Source organism: Catharus ustulatus, chromosome 1 (assembly GCF_009819885.2).
Source record: "Catharus ustulatus isolate bCatUst1 chromosome 1, bCatUst1.pri.v2, whole genome shotgun sequence".
Lineage (NCBI taxonomy): Eukaryota > Metazoa > Chordata > Aves > Passeriformes > Turdidae > Catharus > Catharus ustulatus.
The window spans coordinates 35,311,109-35,335,442 of NC_046221.1; the positions used below are offsets into that span (position 1 = coordinate 35,311,109).

Sequence of the window (24,334 nt, forward strand, 5' to 3'; positions counted from 1 at the left end):
AGACAGCTCTTTTATCACATCATACAGAGCAGAGAGCAGCAAGGAGAAGAAATGCAGGGGCGAGATAAGAAGAAATAGCTCTTTCTGCCTCCTTACAAATATTTATTGCTGAACAAGATATTGGTTTCATTTTCCACTACAAAAGTTCGTCTGGTCTTACAGGTGAGATTGCTCTACATACACTTCTTGTGTCTTCTAAAATGATCAGTTAGTACTGTGCAGGGAATTTATTGCTTTCCAGGGAAACATGGAATGTATGAATGATATAAGAGATCATTCATTGTGGCTACCAATCAAAGGATAATTTAGCAATCTGTGACACACCTTAAGACATATAACCATTTTCAGAAACGAAAAGTGCAAGTACAATGAATAACCGTAATTACTTAAAGACAGTTTCTATGCTCCAGCTTAGTTTCATTTCTTTTAGGATTGGTCATGAAAAAACAGGTGAACTCGTCAGAAACCTAACTCAATAATTTTAATGATTTATGATTTATAATAACACTATGTCTCTCCACATAACTTGAAAACACATGAAAACATGTAAGAAATGGTAGCAGCAAAGAATTTAAGATGATCTTTAAGTTTGTAGTGGCAACCAACACTGGGTGCACTGGGACAAATCCTGCGTACCAGTGATGGGAACTCATCGCTCTTGCTTAGCACCGTGACTCTGGTCAGTGCTCCATGAGCTGTGCTTTCGGATTAAAATTGAGTGAAGTCTGTGAAATAGTTGTGAGCATAGTCAGAAAAGCCTTAATGCCCAAAGCATTTAAATCTGGACTGTTTTAAAACTATCAGATGCGATAAAAGGTATTAATCGTGTATAAACTTGCGGCAACTAAAGTGATTAAGGTGGTGGAGTCACCAGCCCATAGCGTGCTCAAAAAACGACGCGGAGTTTAGTGTCACGGTGTAGTGACAGGGCTGTGGTTGGCCACAGGTCGGACGCAATGAGCTCAAAGGTGCTTTCCAAGCTCAATGCTTCTGTGCTTCCGTGGCTCTGTGAGTCGCTGCTGTGTGAGATGTGACGCCCTTCCATGGCGATCCGCCAAGGGACCGGACACATCCCAGGGTAAGCGCTTACCGTCGCTATTATCTCACCCTGCGTTGCCTTGGGAAGACCTGCAGAGGCTGGCAGATTAACGGTGACGGCACGCCTGTGTCTTGACGTGGGACGGAAGAGATGATTAATTCGGGTAAGAGGGTGCGACAGAGCTGATGTTGTAATCACAGACAGGACAGGAGCGCTGTACGGAGGTAACAGCAGCCTTACAGTCGAGCACACACCGCATACAGCGCCGTGCCCGCACCCACGAGCCCCACCGAGGGCGTGGGCGTGTGCCTGTGCCTGTGCCTGTGCCTGTGCCTGTGCCTGTGCCTGCTGGAGGTGCAGACCACCCAGCTCCTCTCCGGGCCCCAACCGGATCCGTGTCGGGGCCCGCCCCGTGCGGGCAGGGCCGCGCTGGAAGTGACGCGAACGGAGGGGCGGAGCTGCGCGGCGCTGATGGCGGAGGCCCCATGTTGATGTCCCCGGCGCCCTCCGCGTCTGCCTAGGTAAGAGCTGTCCGAAGCCGGCTGAGGGGCCGGGCAGGGCTGACACGCTCCTTCCCGTCGGCTTCCGGCCGCTTCTGGGCCGGTCCGGGGCGGCAGGGCCGTGCGGCCGCGCTTCTGCGCCACCGGCCCCCGCCGGCTGTTCGGGCCGGCCGTGGTCGGCAGGGGAGCGGCGGGGCCGGGCTGCGGGAGCCGACGGGGCTCCCCTGCCCGGGGAGGAAGGCCAAGGTCAAGGTGACCACGTCGGGCAGGTGGCGGAGCAGCGGCGGGGAAGGGGCGGGAGGCGGCGCAGGTGGGGGCCGGGGGTGTCGGGGGCCCGGGACCGCCGCAGGAGGACTCCAGGAGGAGCGGACTGGGGTGGTGCGGCTCGTCCTGCTTATTGTTTTTCCTGCCCGACGAGCTTTTCCTCCTTTTCGCCGTCCTTTGCGCTGCGCAAAGCCAAACGCGTCGTTTAGCTTTCCCGTGGGAAGCGCTTGTCATGTCAGGAATGAAGGCTGTGCGTAGCTCTTCCTCCTCCTCTCCCGTTTCCTAGCCGGTAGCTGTGAGTTAAGCAAGTACCCAGCATCCCCATAACTATCCTTGAACTGTAAGTAGATCTGAGCATCACCTAAGCTCCGGGGATTTTCCTGCTAGGCAACAGTAATCCCAGATGATTGCGCTGGTCTGCACGAGTTAGATTTGTGAACAGTTCTGCTTTGGGGTTAGAAACCAGTCTACTTTTACTGGTTCCACTAGGGCTAGTACTCAGCTGACGGCTGGCAGCTGACAGCCAGTGTGCAAGTGTGCGAAATGTTTTTTTTTCCCTTTTGGCTGGGGTTGGTGCTTTTTTCTTTTTTTTTTCTTTTTTTTTTTCTTTTAAAGACTCTAATGAAAATTTAAATTGATTTTATTGTTAATGCTGTGTTTACTCTTTTTGTACGTACTCTAGCTAAGGAAAATTAAACACTATTTCATTGGCTAAGTTACTGAATTGCTAAAAATGAATTAGTTTGTTGCAATTGAAAATAATTAAGGTTTTTCTTTTAGAACTGTAGAAATTGCTGATGCATTTATAGTTCAGAGTGAAATTGAGAGGTGCCTTGAATGTAATCCTCTGTTTTGAGATGTGTGGGAGTTTTCAGGATTCTACTGTGCTGTAATGTTTCCTATTCTGAATTCTGAAGCTACGTAACTGATAAGATTTATTGTGTACCCTGTTGTCTCCAGAAAACTGTGTTTTGAGCTTTACTCAGTTTCTTGCTTGTGAAAGTTCTTTTTTTTCCCTTCTTTTATATCTATTAATCTTCACAAACTTGGTGTTTTTATGTTGGTTAGTATACAGACTGTTTTTTATTTAACATGTGATACATTGAAATAATGTGGCTGCCCACCTTAATGTACTAAATGTGTTACCCTAAACTGAGCAGTAATAAGCTTAAAATATTGAGGGCTTAAAACTAAAAAAAACCCCTTTGTATTTACCTTTTGCTTGTTTTGGATGATGGATACCTGTTTACTTCAGAGTTAATTTTGTTTCAGAAAGCACAAGGTCTTCACTACTTATTTTTTAACTGGTGAAATTTTAAAAGGCTATAGGAGGTGCACTATCAGCTTTTCATATTTGAAAACTACTTGAGGCTTGCGGTGGCCTGTCTCCTTTTGGTTTTGGTTTCCACAGGTATCTTCAATGAAAGTAACATATTATGTCACACACTTGGCAGTTACCTCTTTCAGGGTGTGAATGTGCTTGGTCAGTATAAAATTACTTTCAACAGCAATTGCAAGAACAGGATAGCTCATCTTTCCAGAAATGTCAGATACATAAGACCCTAATCCTCCTAATATCAAATGTTTTGACAAAATTGTGATTGTACAATGGAACCAGACACTTGAAACTTCTCAGTTGCATGTATTCTATTTTTGGCAGATATTGCTGAATCTGAGGAAGGGATATTCTTGTTCTGCTCATGAAGCATCTTGTGTTGCTGGAGTTTGTAGCACTGTGTATCATGAATGAGGTGGTGAATGGAAAGCATTAATTAAATGATTAAATTTAGTTTTAAAGAATTAAAAGCTTTTGCAGTCCAACTGATTAGTGTTAATCCCTCCAACTGCATGCATACCTCAATGTTCCTTCTATCAATGCAGGCCATTGTTTATGGTAATGAAGCTAAACACGAAGCATGTGTTACAGTGAGAGTAGTAAAAGATGCTCACAGACTGCTGATTGGGGGCAGGAAGACTCTTGAAGAAGAAGTAGGGAAGAAAGCCAGCCCAAATAAAACCCTCTTGTTTACATAAACTTTCTTATTAAAAAAAAAATCTTTAAATGGAACTTGGATACTTTTATCAAGAGGGGAGGAAAAGCTTCATGCGTAAAAATACTGTGAAAAGCACTGAGAAATACAGATTTAAGAAAAGTTTAAAGCAGGGAAACTACACAACTTTTATTTCTCCTTCTCTAGCATGTCTAGAATCATTAAGAATCTTTCATTAAGTTAGAACCCTGCTTTGTTTTCACACCAGTGCTTTTATTTTCCACTTTCTGACACTGGGATATGATACTGGGGGCATTCAGCTAAGCAATGCTTTCTCTCCATCTTGATGTCATTGCTGAAATGACTGCTCTTTTTATTCTGAGAGGTGATTGTTTTGGAGAGATGCTGAAGCAGTGCACTTTGGTAAATTTAGTCTGTGGTGCTCTGTTTTTGGAACAGGGGAGCTAATTGTTAAATTTTTTTGACATATGTATTTCAACTAGATGAATTTTTGTAACTTCACTACTTTTTCCACTATGTTTAAGTAACAACTTCTACAATTATTTTACAGGTAATCATGTCATCCTTTCAAGAAGTTCCGTCTTCTAGCACTTTGCAGACCTCCAATTTTGCACATGTGATTTTTCAAAATGTTGCGAAAAGTTACCTTCCAAACACACATCTTGAATGTCACTACACTCTGACCCAGTTTATCCATCCCCATCAGAAAGACTGGGTTGGTATTTTCAAGGTAAGTTGTGCTTGTTCTATTGCTATTTTTCAAATGTTTGCTCACTCTCTTGCAAGTTAAAAAATAAATCTCAACAACAGTAAACTTTAAGTTGAACATCACTTAGGTGATGTATTGATTCCTGCTGTTAGAGTGGCAGTTCTGTAACAAAGACCAAACTGGAGACCAAAACAAGAAGCTTGAGTCCAGCTGGAAGTCTCTGGAGTAAGGAGAGGATATAATGTGTGCAGAATTAAATGGAAATTATTTGAGAAGAGACGTGTGGTTGCAGAGGGATGTTGTGAACGAGATTGAGTGAAGAATGTGATACAGTGTGTGAAATGTGTGTGCAAAGAATGAAAACTAAGCTGGAGATAACCCGACCCACATCCCTGACTAATTTTTATTGCTAGAACAGACTGAACAGTATAGATCACTAAAGTTATTCAAAACAGATCCTTGCAAAAAAGATATTTGGAGATATTTTCAAAGTTTCATTTATGGGATTAGAAATTGATTAATTCTTATATCTACTTCTGTTTAAGACCTTGATTTGTGTGTCTTTGTCAGTATAGCTCCTAACAGATGGTGCTTAAATTCCTTATTTGCATTTTATTTAATAGAAGTTTTGATTCAGGCTTTAATGAATGCTTCGGCAGTGGAGGGGGAGAAGGGTGACAGACTAATTTGTTACTGGAGAATTTTCCCATAGAACTCAGTTCACTGTTTAAAAATGTAAATCATTGACCTTGTTGTAATCTGCAGATTGTGAGTCTTCAAGCTAAATGATTCCTCTGCAATATAGAAATACTGTGCTCTGTAACAAAGCAGAAGTGTTTTTAATGCAATGTGCAGTGACTGTACAGTCACTAAATTGTGCCAGGGAGGTGTTAGCTTACTAACGATTACATTTCCCTAGTAAGAAATTTTTAAAAAATAAGTGTGTATGTATCTTATTTGCAGAGTTTTGATGAATGATGTAATTGAGAAAATGCTTGAATGTTTAGTTAATGGCATTTGTGAAATGTAGAAAAACTCCTCTTTATCAAAACTTTATAGACTGTTCTGTTTACATTGTATGTAAGCATCTTGAAATTATTGAAATGTGAATGTAATGGCTTTGTCTGTTGGCCTAAGGGAGGGAGGCAATCAGACAGGACTAGAATTACTAATTAGGTAAAAGAAAAAAGAAGTTGGGAAACCGTTTTTAAGTGATTACACAAAATGCTGTGTACAGGTGTCTGATTTCATCTTGTCTGTGATGATAGATTTCATAAACTATTGATGTTATTCTGTTTTATTCTACTTTGACAGAGGCAGGTTATATTTTGGCAGTCATTTGAGGAGCATGTTGAGCTGGCATAAGGTAGTGCTAATGTTCAAAGAAACATCTTTTATGCAGGGTGGCTTATTTCTTGTGCTTCCTTTTTGTTGAAACGAGATCTTGTGTGGCGAATCAAATCAAGGAATTGATCGAGGTTAACACCAGTGTTTTGTGACTAGATTTTTTTACATGGAATTCCCCAACTGAATTTCCACTTTGCCTGATTCTCATCAGTACAAGGGCAAGAAGTGTTGCAAGATGGGAAAAGAATAAAAATGGTTTTCTTTTAGTGGTTGTATCAGCTTACACTCAGTGGTATGAATATGCCTAGTATGGTTACAGTACACTGAGTTGAATGGAGCCAGCTGTCTAACTATATCTGTGTCTACAAATATGTATGTGTAATGTTTGTGTTAAAATAAACCGTGAAAAACGTGGTCATCTTGGAATATATAATAGAAGTTGTACTGTATTGTGATCTGAGTGTAAAAATGAGTGACTTCTAGGGAGTTGATTGTTGAACAGTAACAAATAACAAAGCACCTAGAGGTAGCTTGAAACCTGATGAGAGCAGGAGGGGTTTTTTCATTTACTTCTCTAAAACACATATGAAGAATGCAATGTGTGATTAGTAAATTGAGCCTGTGATTTAAAAAAAAAGGACAAAAGCAAATCTTGACTGATTATGAGAACAACAATTAATGACCTTCAATATTGGCTAGTATGCAGTGAAAGTGGGGTTTCTGTGAGAGATCTCAGAATGTCGACTCACAGACTGTTCATGTAAAGGGAATAAAGATCACTTTGTCTTTTTGAAGTGCAAAAGTTGCTTAGAAAACAAATCTGTTCAAGCTGATGTTATTTAACCTTTGTCTGAAATTGCACAGAGGGTAACTAGTGTAATAGTGAATAGTGGACAGAGGAAAAAGCACCTAGTTAAAAAAAAAAATCTCAGCAGAAAACCCCAACAAGCAGTGGTAATTTCAGACTAATGTGTAGAAAATGGTTATGAAGTAAGATTCTTCCTGCTCTCTGTGAACATTATTGTTTTGGTTCTAATGATTTTTGTTGAATTTTAGGGGTCAATGGCCTCAGCAGTATTCTGTCTTGTTTGCTTTGCTGGCTAGATAAGAATTATTTTATTGAACTGAAAAAAATCTTAGGTACATTTTTAAATGAATGTTTTTTATTTAGGATGCAAGTGCATTTCTTCAGCAAAAATGATTTCTTGAGTAAATATTGGTTATATATATCCTTATATTATTGCTTTTGTTTTCCTTGTCCAGCTGTTAGTGCAGCTGCACAGTGAAATGGATCAGTGGGGTGATCTGCCAGGAAAATACAGCCTCTCCTCCCCCAGCTTTTACCATCTTATTTCATAACTGGTTTGGTTCTTCAGTTTCATCTTGGTGTGGTGCAATGGGCAGCTGTGCTGGTGTCACTGTGATGGAAAAAAGGGGACTGGGAAGGTGTGTAAGGGAAGGGCTATACCTGCTTTATTAGCATGACTGCTTAGTATGGAATGACAATTCCATAAAAAGTTTTTCAAACTTTTTTAGCGTTCTCTTCTTAAATAGCAGCTTACTTGAAGTTGTAAAAGTTAAAACTCTACCAATTTCTGTGCGTATGCTGTAGGTGAAATGTGACTTTTTTTTTTTTGTTCCTAGTATAAGTTGCTAAATATTGAACTTCAGTAATAATGAACAGAAGGCTCTTTGCAGTGGCAGTAACAGGTTTAAAACTGTTCCCAGGCAAGTAATTTTGTATTGTTTAGAAAAATGAAGACCCAGTGTTCATAAACTGAAAGAGCAACATTGAATATAAGAGAATTATTTCAGATATATATTTTTTTACAAGCTAGATGTATCTAAATGCGTGCACTAATTCTGGGATTAGACATCTGGCAAAAACTGGGAGATGTAGGACTCCCTACAGTACTGAAGATATCCTTTAGAGCAGAAGTTCTACATATGCATTTTTTATTGGTTTTGTGTTTATTTCTCTTGCTTGTCCCCTATAGGAGAAGAGTCAAATGTAGGTTTTGACTCAATCTTCAAATCTGTTGTCTGTCATTGCTGCTATGTGTTTTTTTGCTTTTATAATATTCTGGAGAGTCATCTGTAATCAAGCACTAAAAGGTCTTGATCAGTTGCATCTTTGTGTGTTACCAAGAAAAAAAAGGCATTTTTTCAGAGAAGTACTGGTCTAGTATTTGACATGGACATCCTGAGCCTGAGTTCCTGTTCATACAGTTTTATGAGAACTAGAATTTGAGAGCAGTTTTCCCTTTACTGAGGGTTTCTGTGCAGCATGACCTGTTGGTTCCTAGTGTGGAGTCAAAGGTGAGAAGACTTACCATCCTTGATTGATTTCATAGGAGGTCTGTGTTCCTAGAGCGATCCAAGACTTCTTTATTTGTTTCTGCTCATCTCTGGTTAGTTGGAATCTGGAGAGACCTTTAATGTAACCCAAAACTAAACCTTTGAAATGAGGACAAACAATGAATGTGTGCACTACATCTGGTTGCAAAACTGGCCTGTCTGTAGGTAGTCCTAATTTCCGGCTATGGAAGTCTACATCTCATGACTATAAAATAAAATAAATCATATGGCTGAGTGATATTTTTTGCATTATTAATACATAATATCCAGATTTGCAGAAGTGTTTGAAAAACCTACTTGGTTTCTAGGAAGCAGCGCCTACCTCTTTGTTTGGAGCATATGTCTGCAAATAGGGCTGTCAAATGTTCAGTATACAAGAGAGGCAGGTTTACTCTACATCTCAAAGGCACAAGGAAGGGCTCTTACGGGCATTGTGAAGATATCACATCAAGAGAGTAGTGTTAAAGGTGTACATGTTTGTGGGGTATATCATAATACTTTGTGCATTTCTGAAGATAGGATTTAGCTGAGGCAGGCATGCTGGAATGACCTGCAATATCAGCTGTAATCAAGCTGACATATGTTAAGCTAATGACTTTGGTCTTGCTGTGTCATTGATTAACTATTCCATCAAAACTTTGCTGTTCATCTGTTGTAGTTGACACATTTTTCTAAGTAATCTGCATTACCATACTTCTAGGATATTGACAAGTTGTAGACATGCTGTGATAGTGACTGTCTCAGGGTACCCCTAGAGAAGAAGAGGACATAATTTCTTTCTTAATTACCATATTTTTAATATCCTTAAATAATCCTTTTTAATATCACCTTAAAAATGGTGAGCTGACATTCTGGTAACCTAACACATGGAACAACTGAGTAACCAGAATTGGGAAGATCTTAGTAACTTATCTGAACAGAAAAAGTACCTCTTGCTCACAGAGAGTTCTCAGTGTTTACCAGGCCACATCTGAGCTACTGTTTGTGCATCAGTACAGTGCCTGTGTTTACATGCAACTTAGTTTCAGTCTTTTCAATGTCCTTATTTGTAGAAAATCTCAGAATTAAGTTGTCTGTGGTCAAAAACTTTTGTAACACATTTTTAATACTGTTTTTGATTGAGACTTCAGAAACAACTTGATGTTTGCATTTTATGAAAGCAGTGTAGGTGTATCTTTGTCCTTTGGATTGCAAATAATAGTACAGCTTGTGTGAGTCATTTCAATATTCTGATTCTGTTGTAGGTTGAGAACTTAAGCAACAATTACTTCCATGTATACAGGTTACATTTGGAAGTACAACAAAACATCTGGATGTGTTAGTTGCCACATGTGTATAGAAAAACCATTTTTCTGGCGTGGAATCATCACTGCACAGCTGGCTATGATAGATACAGGAATGTGTGCTACAAAGTATGTCCTGTTGTTAAAATAGTTGGGAAAATAATTATTTGAATTCCAAATGCTTTTGAGAATTTCTGTATCTGTGAATTAGAGTGATTCTGTTGATTTCTGGTTTTCTTTCTTTTAAAAGACAAGTAAATAGTACTTGGCTTAAAAAAAGAAAGTCCCTGACTACTTTACTTAGTGTTGCTATATGAGATGAAGAGAAGGGTAACCTGGGTTTATGTGATGTTACCTTTGACAAGAAATTTTAATGTTTTTTTTCCAAGTGTCATGAATTTTCTAAAGCTATTTGGTGAGGTAGGTTATAGAGTTGGCATAACAAAGTAGTCACTAGCTGGTAACAATTTTGAAATAAAAGATTGTGCTAATATGTGGCAAACAAGGGAATAGTTCACTTAAAACTCACCTTCTCTTTTTTAATACATTTTCATGCTTATCTCCTCAAGTAAAGAGTAGCTTACTCTCTTTGATCTGTCATACATTTCTTTGGACAATAATTTATATATGTTAACAGGTTTGGTTTTAGGGAATTCATATTGTTTCTATATTTATTTTGATTTATACCTAATAGAGGAAGCTAATCCTATGGTCTAGGCACTCTGTCAAGGTAATTTTGTCCTCTGCACTCTGAGGTAGAAATATAACCAACAAGAGATGATCATAACTTAGGCTTCTGATAGTACCTTGATATTGCAACAAATACCGTATGTTTGCAATAGTCCAAATTAATGTATGTGTTCGTAACATTCAGCAGAGAATGTTACCAGAGAATTGACGACTTCAGGTCTGGGACTGAGGGAGCATTTTGAGATTACAACCTTTCATAAAGTATCTAGAGTACTTTGCAGCCATCTTCTACTCAAGAATGTCTCAACCTTGGGGCTCCTGTTTTATAACTGGTTTTAATCCCAGCATGAGTAACAAGGTCATGTCTGAAGTGAAGGCTTAAGCATTTTGGCTAAGTCAAAGTTGCATGTGGTATAAGGTGATCACACACACAGGTTTGACTTTGCTTATTTACTTTGAAATGTCTGTGCCTTAATGTTACTACAGTGTACTTGATACTTAAATAAGTACTTTTCCTTATATTCATGTTCTGAATTTTTTTGTACAGTTTGATTTGTTCAGAACTGCTATCTAGATACCATTATTTGCTGTTGATGCCTGTTTTCAAAAGCACATTGGCAGGTCAGTGTTAACATTCAGTGTTAACTCTCAGTAATTTTGGCTGGTATGAGCTTCATTGCACCCAGATGTTTTCATTTTCCTATCTGCTAGATGTTTTAGAAGAACTCGGTGTTTGTAGCTGCCAGTTGGAGATTATGTGCTACAGTAGCACAGGCATTGCTATGACTTTGAAGTAACCTTACCTTGGGTTACGGCCCAAACCAAGCTTGCTTGGAAAAATCTCTTTCTGTGATACTGGGCCCAGTAGTGTTTTGCATAGACAGATGTGCTGTCTATGGTTTGGGGCAAAGTAAATGTGTCTTACCATGCGAAACATGGAAAGGCTGCTGACTTACTGTTGTCAGCAATAATTAACCTATATAACATACATCCAGACCCTTATCTACTGCCTGTAATTTTACTTCTTTCAGAAGTACTTAGGATGCTCTGTGAAATTTCTTTCTCAGCTATTTAATTTACCTTTTAAATTAGAGAAGTACATAAATTTTACTCTGATAAATTTGTGGTGGGGTTTTTTGTGTGATTTTTAAAATTTTTAATTGGAATTTAGTTAGGTGTCTACAGTAAAGGCCCGCTGATTATACCCAATTTGGTTTAGCTAAACAAGTGTTTTCCTGGGTTTGCTTCTTTGACTTGTTGATGTTGTGTAGATGGGTCAGGCACTGTTAATGTAGCAGAATGAATGCTGCTGTTCTTTCAGCTCTGTAACAGCTTTCTGAGACCAGGGAACAAAATGCCAAGTGAACCTCCTATGCTGATGGTCTTCCTTTAAGGCACTCTGTCTCCAGATTGAATTGATTGACTTTACTAAGTGATTATAAAAGGAGAGAAATTTAACAAAATGGAGAATCAGAAAAATTTTATTTTCCCTGTTCATCTGAGACTCAAGAAATGAAAACAAAGTTGAAAATAATTTTTACACTGAAAACACTGTGGAGTTGTAAGGCAGAGCTTTTGCTTTAGGGAAGCTTACATTCTGTGTAAGATGAACCAAATGAGAGTTGAAGGAGATACAGTGAAATGAAATATTGTTTTCCTTCAGGTGGATATTGGATAACTCATTATTGCTCTACAGACAGGCACTCCCTATTTATGCTCCCTCCCTCGTCCTCCTGTTTTATTTTTCTCCTTGGCAAATTTTCTGCAAGCTATTCTGTTGAAACATGCTGTGGGTGAAATGTAAATGTGGGAAAGCTAATCTCGCTGTGTAATGGACATTGCAGTGAGAAAGGGGCTTGTATCTGTGAGGCAGCATAGAAGAAACCTGTGAGGTGTAGTCCTGTGAGGACTACAGGTCTATTTGTTAGTAGAAAGAAAACCTGTCTAGTGTGAATATTATGGGACAGCTGAATTGTCCTTACTTGCCCAACCAAATTGCAAAGTACTTGGTGCTGGACGCATAACCTTTACCAGACTTCAGCATTTCTGCTGCGGCTGCTGAGTTGGTTTCTATGACTGAAAAGTGTTTATGGTGTCCTAAATTGAAATAAGCCTTCTTGCTCAAAAGTAGGAGATAGGAATATCATGAGTGGATTACTCTGTAATGACCTATTAAAGCTTTCCATTTTATGGAGGGAAAATTAAACAAAGTGAGGTTTGAGTTATGTATTATACATAATAACCTAATCTGGACATGACATGTTTTGTGAGGTAAATGATGTGTAGTCATGTTTTGGTTGAAAAACATGACTGAGAAGGTGAAAATAGGATTTGGTTTCTGTATTGTTAATCTCTTGGTTAACTTGTGGAAGGGAAGCAAGAATATTTGCATTGATGCACAGCTATCTAATTAAAAGATGTATTTCAGAGAAGAGTTAGAAAGAAATGCAGAGAATAGAAGAATGTGTTGACTAATAGATGCTTTATGTCTAACTCCGATGTAAAAGGGGTTTATTTTCTTAATGTTGCTTTAGGGAAGTTGCATTATTAAAGTCTTAGGAGTTCTTTTGACTGAGAAATAAGAATATTTCTATTTTTTGAGGTCTGAACTCTGAGCAAAATGATTTCAGAGTTTTTAGTGAATTCCTTAAAAAGTAATGGTATCAGCACAGTCAGTCAATGCAGATGGCTCATCAGGTGAAGAACCTGAGTTCAGGCTTCACAACAGGTGAGGTGTAGTGAGTGTAGTTTGACAGGTCATTCTTCATTTTTCTCCTCTGAACTTCAGAAGGTTTTGTGTAGGAATTCTATGATTTGCAGTGTTTGTGTGCTTGAATGTGGATATTGTAATGGTTGCCTTGACCCGTGCCAGGTTTTCAAACTGGACTAATAAACTGTGCCTGTTTTGCTCTTCCTGGCTCAGAAAAAGTTTCTCAGTGTGTCCCATAGCAATTTCTCATTTATTTAAGATTTCTGATAGTAAGAACGTACTACTGTGCGTCAGCTTTAGCACTCTTACTGTAACTTCATGTCATGTTTTTAGTTGGCTTTTTATTGTTTGTTTTTGTTTTTGTTTGGTTTTGTTTTTGCTTCTTTTGTGTGGGGTTGGTTGGTTGTTTTCAACTGGTTTTTAAATTTTAAACCTTAACTTTGGTTTCATGTATGTAAGAATATGTTCTTACCAAAACAGAACTGTTGACTTCATATGAGTCTTCAAAAGGAATTAATTGTGGGTTTTCATATCTTTCCCTTGTTACCATCTTTTAACAGCTGTTAATTTCTAATTATTATTGTAAATAAATAAGCTTGCAGCTTCATAAATTTTCATAATTTTCATAAATTTTTAACTTGCTTAGTAAATGAAGGAAATGAAAAATGATGCAGTATTACTGAAAGCTGATTTAAAATACAGTAAATTCACGAATACAAGCCGCACTGAGTATAAACCGCATCTCTGGGTGTTGGCAAATATTTCGGTTTTTGTCCATAGATAAGCTGCACCCGAATATAAGCCACTCTGTCGTTCACAGCGAGGACCCGCGTGCAATTAGTAACAGAACCGCGGGAGGGCGGGGTTTACTGGCTGAGCTAAGGCTGTGCAGGCTCGGCCCGCTAGGGGCCGCTGACGGGGCCAGGTGGCCCAGCCCGGTGCTGCCGCTCGGGGCCGGCCGCCGCTGCCACTGGGCTCGGTCACCCCGGGTCGGCGCTGCCCCGCGGTGGCAGGCAGGGACGAAGCTTCCCCCGCTCCTATGGCAGCGGTGGCGGGCGGGGACGGAGCTTTCCCGCGCCCGTGGCGCCGGCGGCGGGCGCGGACAAAGCACCCCGCCTCCTCCCCGAGCCGCAGCAATGACTGCGCAGGGCTCCCATCGGCTCCCCGAGATGCGGCAATGGCGGCGCGCACTTCCCCCCCGCCTCCCTGGGCCGCGGCAATGGCTGCGCGGGGCTCCCATCGGCTCCCCGAGATGCGGCAATGGCAGCACCCCCCCCCCCGCCTCCCCTGGGCTGCGGCAGAGGAGGGAAGAAGAGAGCTCTCCCGCCTCTCTCCCCGCCCCCCGTGCTGCCTGCAGGGAGCCAGGGCAATACGGTAACACTGTAACAATCGCGAAATGCCGGCTTTTACTGGCAGGTGCTTGGCTCGGCACTCTGGCTGGCACGTCTGGGGTTGTAAATGTCAGAAAATTATTCACATATTAGCCGCCCCCGACTATTAGCCGCACTTCCGGGTTTCCACCAAAATTTTTGTCAAATTGCTGCGGCTTGTATTTGTGAAATTACTGTATATTTTTATAGTGGATATAATTTCTCTCAATAGCTTTTCTCAACAGCTTTTTCCATTTTTTTGAATTTCAAATGGAGAAATTAAATTTTCAGCTCTTTCTTGCAAGCATTTGTTTGTTTTCTGTAATATTTTCATGAAAAGCAGTGCTCAGTGTTAGTCATAGCAGCTGTTTTGGCAATTTAAATGGCCAGACTCTTGTTCTTACAGGTCTGACAATTTAAATAGCCATTTTCCTCCTGTCAGTGTAGTACAGGTAAGGTGTTTACATGAAATGGGTTCTTGTGGGGAATCTGGACCCCTCTCCCCTTTCAGAGACTAACCTGGAAGATAGTTTGTATTATTTGTAGTAGGTTTTGTTGGTATGGTCAGCAGTAAGACAAATAGTTTAACTTTTCTGATCCCTGTCATTAAAAACAAAGCTATTTTTCCAAGCTTATATACTTGATGTTGCTGAGGATGTTGTTTGTTTTGCTTCCAAAGCTATAGGGTTTTATTTATCATATAAACTCACTGTGGGACTGCTGACAAATACGCCCATCTTCTCTTCAGATTTTTCCTTTGTAGCTTTTGCCACTAGTCTCAGTTTCTTAATTCTTTTAAGTGGTGTTAAATTATATTAATATAGTTTTAACCCTGTCTTTAGACAACTATTGCTTTTCTTTCTGAGCTGAAAGAAATATTTATGTCAAGGATCACATTTAAATAATTGCTGAGCCATCCAGTGTTTGCTGTAGTCTTATAGCTATGATAGTATAATCTGTTGTCATAGAAAAGCTGATGACTGTGTATATATATGTATATAGTATAGTATAGCATTTTGTAGTTTGCAACCACTGGGTACTCCATACTAGGCTTATTAAAGAGAATATTGACAAAAGATATGAAGTACTGAAGTAAAAATTTATTAAAACCTGTTGGTTAAAAAAAACAGATTTCTGTTTTTTTAAAGATCTACATGCTACACCTAAAACATGGATTACTTTCTTTTTATTTTATTCTCAGCATATCATTAAATGGCTTTGCCCCTTGTTTGTGCCATCGAAGGAATAACCCTGTGGAATTTAATGATATTTATTGTTATGAAGGAAGGTTGTTGAAAAATGTTACTAAGTGAACTTGCTTTGCTGCAGAATACTCACCTTCCCCTTTTAAAATGTATTAAGCTGTGAGGAAAATGACATTTGTTCATACTTCCTTCTCTGCTTTGTCACATTTTGGTATGTGCAACATGTAGCAGGGAAAATCCCCATTTTCTGAAATTCTGTGCAGTGACAAGAGCTGTTGAGCAATGCACACCTGCTGATTACTTGTGTGTACCCATTAAGAAAGGATGGAATTGTCATGACCATATGTGAGTGTAAGACAGGGAAAAGAGATGATGGATGACAGGAAATGTGAGGAATTGTTACAGAAAACACTTGTGGAGTAATCTTCCCTGGGTATTGCCTGCTACGTCTTGATGTGTCACAGTTTTCTCTTTAGCAGTAGTCCACAGATTACAGTTATACTGAAAAATACAGCACCTGCTGAGAAGCAGACCAGGAGAGTAATTTGTTTTCTACATAATTATTGTTTTTGTTTGTATCAGTATGGCTAAAATTTTAAATAACCTCCAAAAATTCTTCTGTCAATTACTACTACAGGTGGAGCATTGATAAAAATAACTTTTGGTTTCAGGATAAATCACTAAACTTACAAATCTATATGTGATATCTATAAATGACTAAATTTGCAAATCAGTATGTGATATCTAAGGAAAATATAAATAGAATTCCAGGAAGAAACTGCATCAGAAATTGGTTTGATTTCCTATGGGGATGATTTTCATGTTTATGTTCCGTGTGTTTCTTCACTGCATTTTCCAGTGTTTATTATCAGAAGGAACAATGTTAATTTAGTCAGGAAGATAGCAGCAGAAGCAGTGTGTGCATATTTTGGGTTTTAACAGAATTGAAAACTAGAGTAAGATGAAAAGATTATTTCAGTTCTGTGCAATATTTGTTCTGGACATGGTAAATTAATTTCTTTTCTGAAATGAAAAAGATGATGTTGACTTTTCACTCACCAAGAACTACATTTGGAAAGCTGTGTGCTTTAGTTTAGGACACCAAGTAATGGTATATGCTTCTCTTTTTGGAAGTGAAAGCAAGTTCAGAAAAAAAAAAAAAAAGGGTTGTAACATGTGAGTTGGATTTGAGGACAATGACTAATACAAAAATTTGCTAAATGTTTTTCCTGTGAACTTTTACTGAGAAAAAAAATGCTTTTACAGCCGTCAAAGTTACTGGAAGAGTTTTCCTTGTTATTTCTGAGATATTTAACAGTGTAGAAGTAACAGCTCCAGGAAGTCTCATTTCATTGACATCTTTAAAACCTGCTTGATAGGAGATATTGTAGAAATCTACTTTACTAAGAATAGGCCTAAGATGTAGTAGGTGACTCCATTCTAGTGATGTGTTGAGCACCTGCACTACTTTTCTTTAAGGAGGGTTGCCTTGCAGAAGACTGAAAATGAGAATTTTGTCTGGTTTCACTGTTGTTAATCTATGTTTTTTGAGAATATAAAAAAGGCTTCATTATTTTCAAAATTATTTTTCCCTACATCTTAATAACAAAATGAAGAAATGAATAGATATCTATGGAATAATCTACTCAGAATTTTGTTTATTAATGCTATGTATTAATTTGCTTACATGAAATGTGTGCCTATACACATTCACAACTGCTGCTTTGCTACTGAATTACTTTCACCTCTGACGTTCTCTTTGTGTATCTAAACGTGCTCTTTTTTTTTTTTAATTGAAATTCTTTTAAAACCCCAGCTATTAATGCTTTTAAAATACACTACTGCAATGTATTCTTTATAAAAGAAGACTTCTAAACTTGGCGTTTCATTGAAGCAATGGAAATCATGTTTGGTAACTCAATCTTTTCTTGGTTGTTGTGTGGTTTTTGTGTGTGGGTGTTCATTTTTTTCTTCTTCCTCTTGAAACACTGTCTTACCTGATAAAAATTGGGAAGCAATTTATTCCCTTTTCATATCTTAATTCTTCCATGACGGTATACCCAGTTACTGATAAATTGTACGACACTTAGCATTTGATAAGGTTTTGGTATTTTTTTTCTTCATCAGTGTAATAAATAATATATATTTCTTCTTTTCCTTTACCATTATGCTATTATTAATATCTATTGCTTTACAGTAGTTTGGCTTTCTGGTTTAGTTGCCTGTATTTCAAGCCTGTTGGGATGTACATCTTCAGAGGATAGAATCATGGGCTCGTAGAATGGCCTGAGTTGGAAGGGATGTTAACGAAAATGTAGTTTCAACCCTCCTGCTGAGGGCAGGGACCCCTCTCACTAGACCTGGTTGCTCAGAGCTCCGTGCAGTCTGACCTTGAACACTTCCAGAGATGGGACATCCGCAGCTTCTCTGAGCAACCTATGCCAGTGACTCACCACTGTACAGAACTGCACTCAGGGACACTGAAAGCAGAGGGTTTTTGAAGTTAGCAGGAAGACTGTGCTGACTTAGCTGAGTTACACTTTCATGCAGGTCTGGTTTTTGTCTTTGCAGACATAGTGTGTATGTAGTGTCCCAGTGAAATGCTGGTCTTTAGCACTGCAGAAGTTGTCAAAAAAATTCAAGTGTCAATTGTGATCTTTTCAGTAGCATAGAAAGCTTTCTTTTTCTCCCCCCTCCTTTTTGTTTTCTGATGAACCAGTTGGACTGTGGACACAAAAGAATCAACATTGGCAGAACCTACACTAAGAAAATTTCACTATAAAATCAAGAATTACAGTAATTTCACGAATACAAGCCGCAGCAATTTGACAAAAATTTTGGTGGAAACCCGGAAGTGCGGCTAATAGTCGGGTGCGGCTAATATATTAATAATTTTCTGACATTTACAACCCCAGACGTGCCAGCCAGAGTGCCGAGCCAAGCACCGACCACTAAAAGCTGGCATTTCGCAATTGTTACAGTGTTACCGTGTTGCCCTGGCTCCCTGCAGGCAGCACAGGGGGCGGGGAGAGAGGCGGGAGAGCTCTCTTTCCTCCTCTGCTGCAGCCCAGGGGAGGGGGGGGGGGGGGGGGGGGGCGCCGCCATTGCCGCGGCCCGGGGAGGAGAGGTGGGGGGGGGGGCGGGGGGCGCCGCCATTGCCGCGGCTCCGGGAGCCGACGGGAGCCCTGCGCAGCCATTGCCGCGTCTCGGGGAGGAGGCGGGGTGCTTTGTCCGCGCCCGCCGCCGGCGCCACGGGCGCGGGAAAGCTCCGTCCCCGCCCGCCGCCGCTGCCGTAGGAGCGGGGCAAGCTCCGTCCCTGCCTGCCACCGCGGGGCAGCGCCGACCCGGGGTGACCGAGCCCAGTGGCAGCGGCGGCCGGCCCCAAGCGGCAGCACCGGGCTGGGCCACCTGGCCCCGTCAGCAGCCCCTAGCGGGCCGAGCCTGCACAGCCTTAGCTCAGCCAGTAAACCCCGCCCTCCCGCGGTTCTGTTACTAATTGCACGCGGGTCCTCGCTGCGAACGACGGAGCGGCTTATATTCGTGTGCGGCTTATTTATGGACAAAAACCGAAATATTTGCCAACACCCAGAGATGCGGCTTATACTCAGTGCGGCTTGTATTCGTGAATTTACTGTAATCTTTTTGTATTTTAAATATAGAAATGTGTATCTTTATAGAAAAAAAATGTACCACATTGTAGTTTAACATATAGTGAGAACTGTCTGGTGTTTTGCTTTATATAGACCCTTTTATTGCCTTAGACCCATTTACTGCCTTAGGTAACAAGCTTAATAAAATTAATGCTAAATCTTTGACATGCTTGTTAAAATATTCCTGATTTGTAAACATTGTTAAGTATCTTTTTATTGCATTTTGAAGCAGAAATGTACATATTTCAGTATGCTGTAAAGGCCAGACCATGATATCTTAACTGTGCATATAAAATTATTTTGTTTGTTTGTTTTCTCTTTCTGTTCTTATTTTTTAATTATTTTTTGTTGTGGTTTATTCAATTTTAGGTTGGTTGGAGTACTGCAAGAGATTATTACACATTTCTTTGGTCACCTATGCCAGAAAATTATGTGGAAGGATCAACAGTTAACTGTGTGCTGACTTTTCAAGGTGAGGATAAGGCAGCATCTGTATTTTCCAGCCTACTCAGCTTTTTAAATACTTATCTGTTCATTTAAGTGCTGAGCATTATATAACAGTTCTGGAGTTTAAAAAAGATAAATTGGAGAATTTTCAACATTTCACTGTGGGAAGCTTAGTCTTATTTTAGATGTCAAGGAAAATTGTAAGGAAAAGTATGCGACTTAGTATGTTTTTTACATAGTGATGGCAGATATTCATGACTGATAGAGAAGCTCTGCTGGAAACGATTAAAACACAATGTTACTTTGTTTAATCATCAGCAGGCTTTTTTAATCTTGCCATCTCTTAGTGCATTGCATTTTAACATAATCTTTAGTCTCTGGACTTCAAACATCATCAATGTGAAGTGATTCTTGTCAAAGAATAAATAATGTAAATGATGGTTTAATGAAGATTTAGAGTAGTCATAGAGTTGCATGGTACCTTTTGCTGCAAGGAACTGATGGAAATGTCTGAAGCTTTTAAGAAAAGAATAAGGAACAAACCAGAAAATGTTACACCACTGTACAAGTCTGTAGTATAACTACATTTTCAACACTGTGTGCAGGTTATATCCTCTCCCCTCTGCAGTCTCAAAAGAGGTCTAGAAAAGTGCAACAAATGACAGCAAAATTGAGAAATGGCTTCTCTGTAAGATGCAGAGTTACAAAGATGAGAGGCACACTTGTTAAATAGAAAAAGGGACAATGGCTGGGGGTTATGATGTGGGAGGTTTATGTCTGATGTTAGGAAGAACATTTTTACTGTGCAGGTCTTGAACAGGTATCCTGGTTTGGAGGGATGAGAATTCCATGCAGCCATTTAGACACAGCCACAGTAATCTCAGGTGCTGACAACACCTTGAGTGGGAAACCTGACAAAGTGACCTTCCAGACTTCCTTCTGCCAGGTTTTTCAGACTGGCAAGGAGAAATAATGTGAAGTGACTGATGTCTGTAGAATAAGCTACCCATAGAATGAGTGGATTAACCATTCTATATATCCAAATAAATAGAAACCATTGATGTAAGCTACTAAGTGACAATTTCAAAAGGGAGATAGAGATGATACTTTTATGAGACAGTCAACATGCAGAACTTGTTGCCACAGGATACAACAAATGTAAAAAATCTACACACATTCAAAATTTCTTGTGAAAAGAGCACCTCCAGTGAATGAATGGTTTTCTGTCTACAAACAGAATTTTATGTACAATCTTACCTTCTTTTTTACTTCCCAGACTTGGTCTTAGTCTTTATTTGTGTATGTGTTTATTGCTTAAAACATATTAAAAAAATTAAATAATTGAAGTCCTGAAATGCTGACTGTATTAGTTTGTTATCCTTTTAAAGCTGTAAATAGTGATAGCTTTGATGAGTTCTCTCTCTCACCAGGTCTTTTTTTATTCTGGTGCTTTCAGTGATGATCATATCCACATGGTCTGATAACCTGATAACCATTTTATAACCTTGAAGCTGATTGAAAAGTGTGTGTGCTCTATAGAAACTGGAAGGAAGTAATTAGTTTCTTTTACAGTTACAAAAGTTCACTGAATGAATGAAATTTTAGTGGAGTGAAACAAAAAGTGATCTAGAAGAGCAGAGCTCCTCATGCCATTATCAGTCCTTTGTATGTTGAAACTTTTACCACACATTAAGAGACCAGGAATCTGTCCCATCTGTTACATTCCATCCTGACAGATCTCCACTTTTATAGAGCTGCCAAATTGAATCTCCATTCAGACAGTCTCCTGGTTGTGTTTGGCAAGGTATTTTAATGCTGCTGAGATGAGATCAGTAGAGCTTACAGGAGCTTAATTGTCTGAGCTAAATAGTAAATGTTGTCCAGCATGTTAAATGTGGGGGTATTTTTTTATGATCAAGTAAGTGTGCTAGAAGAAAATAATCAGAAATCTGTTTCTCCAGTACGTTAGAACATGAAAAAAAGACTTTTCAGTACTTTTAAAATCAGGTTGTCTGAGCCACTATTAAAATGTACTGAAGCAGCAATTCTTATAGATTGTTCTGCATTTATTTCTGCCTAGCTTTATCTTACTTAGCACTGAATGAGGTAAACTGAATTATAGTGATATATAGGAAAATGTAGCCAGGTGCAAAAGCATGAATCCTGATGTTTTGAGATTCAGATACTATCCCCTGAGTGACTGTTAGTGAAGTATAAGACTAATGGAAACATGAAATTCTGGACACAAGTGGTGGTATCTATACAGCAAATGCAACGTTTTACTATTTCTAGGAAAGGTAACTAAGAGTACTGGGAAAAGAATTCCAGGAATCTGGAATAAAAGTTGGTGAAAAGTTAATGATAAAGTTAGAAAGGGAGAAGATTGAAATGTGGTGAAATAACTGAAATGAGTGACATCACCTGCTGGACTGAACACTAGGTGAGGGTTTATTGTGTTAATGTCATTCTCAGGCTGACTACAGCATACAAAAAAAGTATTCTTAATAAAACTGGATGGTTTTCTTACCATTAAATTGGGTAAGGCATGGGTCTTGAATATACTAATAAAGGTAAAAATGTCAATAATTCTTGAAATGATTGTTTAACAATCATAAATCTTACTGTGTGAATCTGGGTCATGTAAGAGTCTTGAAGCTTTAGTGGGCAACAGTTCAGTTGGATAGTCATACAGAAATTCTTCTAAAATAATTTGCTTGCATGTACCATTACATATCTTCAAGTAAGAGGATTTATTCTTACCTTGTAAAGTCTAGAAGAATTTTTCTCAATTTTAAAAAATAGGCTCTTTGTTAAACTCCAGGCTCTTCCCTTTCAGCTGGTGTCATCCATTCAGAGCATTTCTGTGTTTTGGCATTGAAAAATAGCAGAAAAAAGATGTTTGTCCCACAAACCCCTTAACAAACAACCAGTTGTTCCACAAACAACAACAATAGTCTGTGTACAAATGGTACCCGGTGAAATTGCAGGTGTCTTGTCATTGCATATTATTTTGTCTTTTTCTGTTGTATTTGATTGTGTAGGTATTTCAAGGCCAAAAAGTCACTGCCTGTTCTGTGACTGTACAGCAGTCACATGATAATGTGGTCATGATGCAACTTCATGGCATCTGATTGCTAATAAATGTTTCATAAATGTATAAACAGCCGCTATTACCTAATGTATGTGAGGAGATGTGTACATATAGCAACTATTGCTAACACTGTTTAATCTTTGTGTCTTAAATGCTAGTAGAAATTGCTGGGGGATGAAGGTTACTAAATAGGATGACTTTCTTTCTGCTTATGCTACGACTTACTGAGACAATGAGCGTGAAATCTGTAAGTCAAACATGATGTGGTAATCTGTCTGCAGATGGAGACTTGTTAGCTTGTGTAGAATATTTCTTCAAATATGAATTTATTTTGATAGGATATTATCTTCCAAATGATGATGGAGAGTTTTATCAGTTCTGTTACGTGACTTACAAAGGAGAAATCCGTGGAGCAAGCACACCTTTCCAGTTTCGTACTGCTTCTCCTGTTGAAGAATTGCTCACTATGGAAGATGAAGGAAATTCTGATATGTTAGTGGTGACCACAAAAGCTGGACTTCTTGAGGTTTGATACAAAAATTCTTAAACTGCTTTTTTTCCTTTTTTTTTTTTTTACTGTATACATACAATCACAAGTACTGAAGGAAAAAAGCATGAAGAAAAGACATGTGTCTGTGTAATGCATATATTTCTGGCTTGTTCTATAGTATTTGGTTGAAGTTCAGAACATTTGCAGGTTAAACAAATCAAGATTTAAAAATGTATAGCACTAAGCATGGACTGGGAAACATAAGAATAGATACTGGCCTTCTCTTACATCTGTAGTCACCAGCTAACTGGAGGGGGGGAAGATACCCTTTGTGTGAAATGGTGCTTCTTGTAATGAAAAAGAGTTATAGAACCAGTATACTTTTATTTTTGGCCCAAGTTAAGAGACCTGGAGACTGAGCTGAATAATTGCAGGTGCCTAAATATGTTAGAGTCGCTCTTGTTTTATTTAAAGCAGTTTTCTATGTGTTGTTTTATTTGCTGGAGAGATGTGCTTTTTCTTTTGTGCTTATATCCAGAGTCAAGGTGTTTCACATTTGCTTGTTGCTATTTGTAGGCTGAACATTATTTAAACCCAAACAAACAAAAAAGAAACCCAAACTAACTTTTGAGTTGCTTCTTGGAAGATTGCTTAGTGCAGTTCCCTTACCTTGCCATCACACATTTTATCCTGTTGCCAGTTGCATCTAGGCACATACATGCATGTATTTGATTTATAGTTTTCAAAATTTAGGGATGAGAGAGATAGTACAGAGATACATCTGGGGTATTTTTGCTCTTCAGATATGTAGTCATAGTACTAAAATTAAAGTTGTTCTCAAGTATTTTTATAATCTTGGTTTATAGAACTGTAGAATCATTTGGGTTGGAAGAAACCATATAAGGTCATCTACTCCAAACCCCTGCAGTGAGTGGGGACATCTTCAACTAGATCAGGTTGCTCACAGCGCCATCCAGCTTGACCTTCAACTTTTCCATGGATGTTGCATCTACCACCTCTCTGGGCAACCCTTTCTAGAGTTTCACCACCCTCTTCATAGAAGTTTCTTCCTTATTTCTAATATGAATCTATTCTCTTTTAGTTAAAAAACTTTACCCCTTTTCAGGCCCTACTAAATGGTCTGCCCATCTTCTTTATAAGCTCCCTTT

The 24,334-nt window shown here is 39.1% G+C and overlaps 1 protein-coding gene across 5 annotated transcripts in view; it reads left to right on the forward strand.

Moving 5' to 3' along the window:
- Positions 1–1,029: 1,029 nt before the first annotated feature.
- Positions 1,030–24,334, forward strand: part of TAX1BP1 (Tax1 binding protein 1) — a 57,484-nt gene continuing 34,179 nt past the window's right edge. For 2 of the 5 annotated variants that reach the window (XM_033062163.1, XM_033062191.2), the window contains exons 1-4: positions 1,458–1,560; positions 4,366–4,545; positions 19,507–19,609; positions 23,014–23,201. In XM_033062163.1, the coding sequence (XP_032918054.1) occupies positions 4,372–4,545; positions 19,507–19,609; positions 23,014–23,201 (465 nt within the window). In that variant the 5' untranslated portion in view covers positions 1,458–1,560; positions 4,366–4,371. Of the gene's footprint in view, positions 1,203–1,457; positions 1,561–4,365; positions 4,546–19,506; positions 19,610–23,013; positions 23,202–24,334 lie in introns of those variants that run through there. The other 3 variants (XM_033062182.1, XM_033062202.1, XM_033062172.2) reach the window with 2 other exon arrangements.